The sequence below is a fragment of the Neopelma chrysocephalum genome, unplaced genomic scaffold, assembly GCF_003984885.1.
Source record: "Neopelma chrysocephalum unplaced genomic scaffold, ASM398488v2 Primary Assembly neopelma1_182, whole genome shotgun sequence".
NCBI lineage: Eukaryota > Metazoa > Chordata > Aves > Passeriformes > Pipridae > Neopelma > Neopelma chrysocephalum.
Window position 1 is genome coordinate 159,884 of NW_020897844.1, and position 3,486 is coordinate 163,369.

At 40.3% G+C, this 3,486-nt stretch overlaps 1 protein-coding gene across 1 annotated transcript in view; it reads right to left on the minus strand.

Annotated features, from left to right (window-relative positions):
* Positions 1-420: 420 nt before the first annotated feature.
* The window catches only part of MEOX1 (mesenchyme homeobox 1), a 4,375-nt gene continuing 1,309 nt past the window's right edge, over positions 421-3,486 (minus strand). Inside the window, exons 2-3 of the mRNA XM_027702297.1 lie at positions 2,608-2,780; positions 421-1,767 (exon numbers count right to left, since the gene is read on the minus strand). Of these exons, the coding sequence (XP_027558098.1) occupies positions 1,645-1,767; positions 2,608-2,780 (296 nt within the window). The 3' untranslated portion in view covers positions 421-1,644. The remainder of the gene's footprint in view (positions 1,768-2,607; positions 2,781-3,486) is intronic.

The window sequence follows — 3,486 nt, forward strand, 5'->3', positions numbered from 1 at the left end:
TATAGTCACAAGATATGCACGTGTTTACATCCATTCTGTGATTGCAGCACAGTTTGTGCTGCCCTGTGAGGCACCAGTGATCCTGTTTTCTTTATTTTTTTGGGTGGGGGAGGTGCTGGTGTTTTGTTTTGGGCAACAGTTGGTTTTGGGTAAAGTGGGCAGGAACAAGTAGTGCAGTGTGGGAAACCAGACACCAGTTCACTTCCTCAGTGCTTCTCAAACTTCTCAAGCTTCTTTATTTTTAAATTATTTCTTTTAGAAATAATTATTTTTTAAGTTGGTTTTGCACAAATATATACTCTAAACTGCTCGTTTTTTCGTCTGTCAGTCAGAGTTTGGAAATGTTAAGAAGGAATGTAATGGATGTTTCTTCTTAGTAGATACAGTAATCAGCTCTTTGAAAAGAATACAACACCTCTGTTTTAAAAAAAAAGACAATATTTATCTGTTTTGAGTTTTTTTACAAGTGGAATTACCACTGATAGCTTTATAAACATATCATTCAGATATACAAATTTGTACCCAGCAGATCAACAGTTTACAGGCAACCACAATAAATATGTATCAGAGCAAGGTGAGAGGAAGGCAGTGTGTCATAGCTGCTGTAATGGTTACTTTTCAAATATTTCAACCACTGTTTCAGTGTTCTCAATAGTCACGTTGTGGTGTGCTAGTGTAAAATTCTGTTTAAAATATGGCATTAGTACATTAAACAAAAAGATAGAAGAAATGGAAACAGGCACTGTGCTTTTCTAAATCTTCATAACTCGATATACTATAAGTTTTGGTTGAAAGGGAGGATAATTTCAAGTGGAAGTGTTCTTAAGTGTTCTTAAAACTTCTGGTGGTGCTGTTTATTGGAAAACACAACAGTGATAGCTGTTGTGTTGAGAGTTCCATCTCTGCTGTGCCTGCTGTGGTATTTCGTGATGACTGCTTCAAAAAATATTTGAAATTGAGATCTAGGAGTTTAATTTCAGGATTTACAGTAAGCTTGGAAGAAATCTCCCTCTGCAAATTGCTGCCATCAACAAGGCACCTGCCTTGTTGGACTGTCAGTGTGAAAGCCATCTCCTCTGAAACTGGGAAGCAGAATTCTGTGTATATGTGTTTTTGGTCTCATATTTTATTTTGTAATCTTATTGCCTAGCTGTGCAGGTGTCCAATTCATTTTGCAAGAAGAATCAGTGACTGTCAAAGTATTTATTTCTCTCAAAGTAAGGCACAAGTCAAATGTGTATTGCCAAGTCCAAATGCACCCTAATAGATGTGACCAGGGAAAGACTGGATGAGAACACATCTGTGTTATCACTCTCTGACTGACAACCTGTATTTTCTGAATGTCTGAGCATCTGGACAACATTACTCTTGTTTTATACTCAATGTTATCTTTTTTTTCTGTAGACACAGCTGTGGTAGTAAGACAGTTCCAGAGACAAAAATCAAAATCATGCCCTCCTTTGGCTTTTCCCCGCTGTGCTCCTTAATTACCTCTGCAACATAAAGCACCCTACACCTTTTAAAGACTGTGGGCTACAGGATTTGCAAGCAGGATGATCTCTTTGAGTAGCTGACCCGAAGCAGTGTTGCATCCACATTCTGATCCATTACTTTCTCCAGACTCCTCTCCCATTGCTGCAAGGATTAGTCAGAGCTGGGTGAGGCAGCAGAGTCCACATCTTCTGTGTCATGTTCGTGTGGGGACACTGGTTGCCCACCTTTAACACGTTTCCACTTCATTCTTCTGTTTTGAAACCATACTTTGACCTGGGTGATGAAGAGGAAATAATTACTTCCTGTCTCAATCTGAGCTGTATAAGCAGAGCTATGCATATTTGTGGAATTCTAGAAGAAAAGGTGAACAGAACTTTGCAAGTTTAAGCAATTCATCTTTCTAACACAGATGGGAACAATTCTTTCTAAACTGCTCCAGACAGAAGTTCCTCTGAAACCCTCGAAGGTAATAAATGTGCTTTGCCTAGAACCTGTCTTCATGTCAAATAAGCATGTCAACACAACAGGCACAGTGCCTCTTGTGTATTTTTAACATCTAGGCCATCCAATCTAATGCATCAGAAATTTTAATTTCCTTCACATAATTGAGCAATTCGTCTATTGTTCACCAGGCTTTGAAAAGGAAACCTGGACTGAGATGACCATGAGAGACCAGAAATACATTTATCCACAAAACTCTGCATTTTTATCTTTCCTTGTCACCTCAAAATACCACCCATGAAGAATTCACATGTCAAATATACAATTCTAATAATTTCCTGTTAATTGCAGCCTAAGGTGGTATCCATATTCCATATGTAAACCTTGATATAACAATATGTACCAATGAATGGTGGTTAGCAGCAGCTTGCAAGAGGCCAGTTATCACCAAATCTATTTTTAATTTAGAGAAACATAATTAAATGTATTAACTACTCACAGAAATTTGTAACAAGTGTGTTCGAAAAGAACGTGGAGGCTTTGTTTTAAAATACCTCTGTACCACTGCAAAACACACCCTCAAGTGAGGGAGAAGTGTGTGGGAGTGTTAGGGAGAAGGTTTTTTTGTGGGGGAAGAAGAAGGAGCTGGGGAGACAAGGGTTTGGAGAGTACTTGTCTTTCGGTGAGGTCCAGGTTCACGGCGATCTCGTATCTCCTGAGCCTTGTCAAGTAGTTGTGGTGGGCAAATTCAGCTTCCAGCTCCTGCAGCTGCTCCTTAGTGAAAGCTGTCCTTTCCTTCCGGGATTTGCTGCGGGTTTCTGTCTTGCTGCTCGAGTCCTGGTTTTCTAAGAGGCAAAGCACACCTTGTTGTGCAATTTGCAGTTCTGTTTATGTGTGTGAACACGTGCATTGCGGAGGGTTGATATAAACAACTCACTGAAGTGCTCAGTGGGAGTTTTAAGGTGTTTGTGTTGTGCCCCCCTCGAGCTCAGCGTGACTTGTTGGTGCTGCCAGCCTTGTGTTGGAGGGGACAGAGGTGGGACAGCTCAGCCAGGAAGGGAACTGCCTGGGTCTGCACAGGGACAGAACTGGAGCTGTGGGAAGGAAGCTCTCATTCCTTGCTGGCACTGCATTGAAATGATTTCCTTCCCCAGATTTTTATTTTTGTTCCTTGTATCCATGTTCTCACCCTCCCCTGACCTGCCATGCAGGAGGCAGCCAAGCCAGCACTTGGTGTTTACAATGTGTCAGGAGTGCACGATGCCCACCTCTGGTGCAGGATGTAAGGACAAGTAAGAAAAGGAAAGGAAATTTCAGGAAAGGAAAGGAAATTTCAAAAAAGGAAATTTCAAAAAAGGAAATTTCAGGAAATTTCAGGAAAGGAAATTTCAAGAAAGGAAATTTCAGGAAATTTCAGGAAAGGAAATTTCAGGAAAGGAAATTCCAAGAAAGGAAATTTCAGGAAATTTCAGGAAAGGAAATTTCAGGAAAGGAAATTCCAAGAAAGGAAATTTCAGGAAATTTCAGGAAAGGAAATTTCAGGAAAGGAAA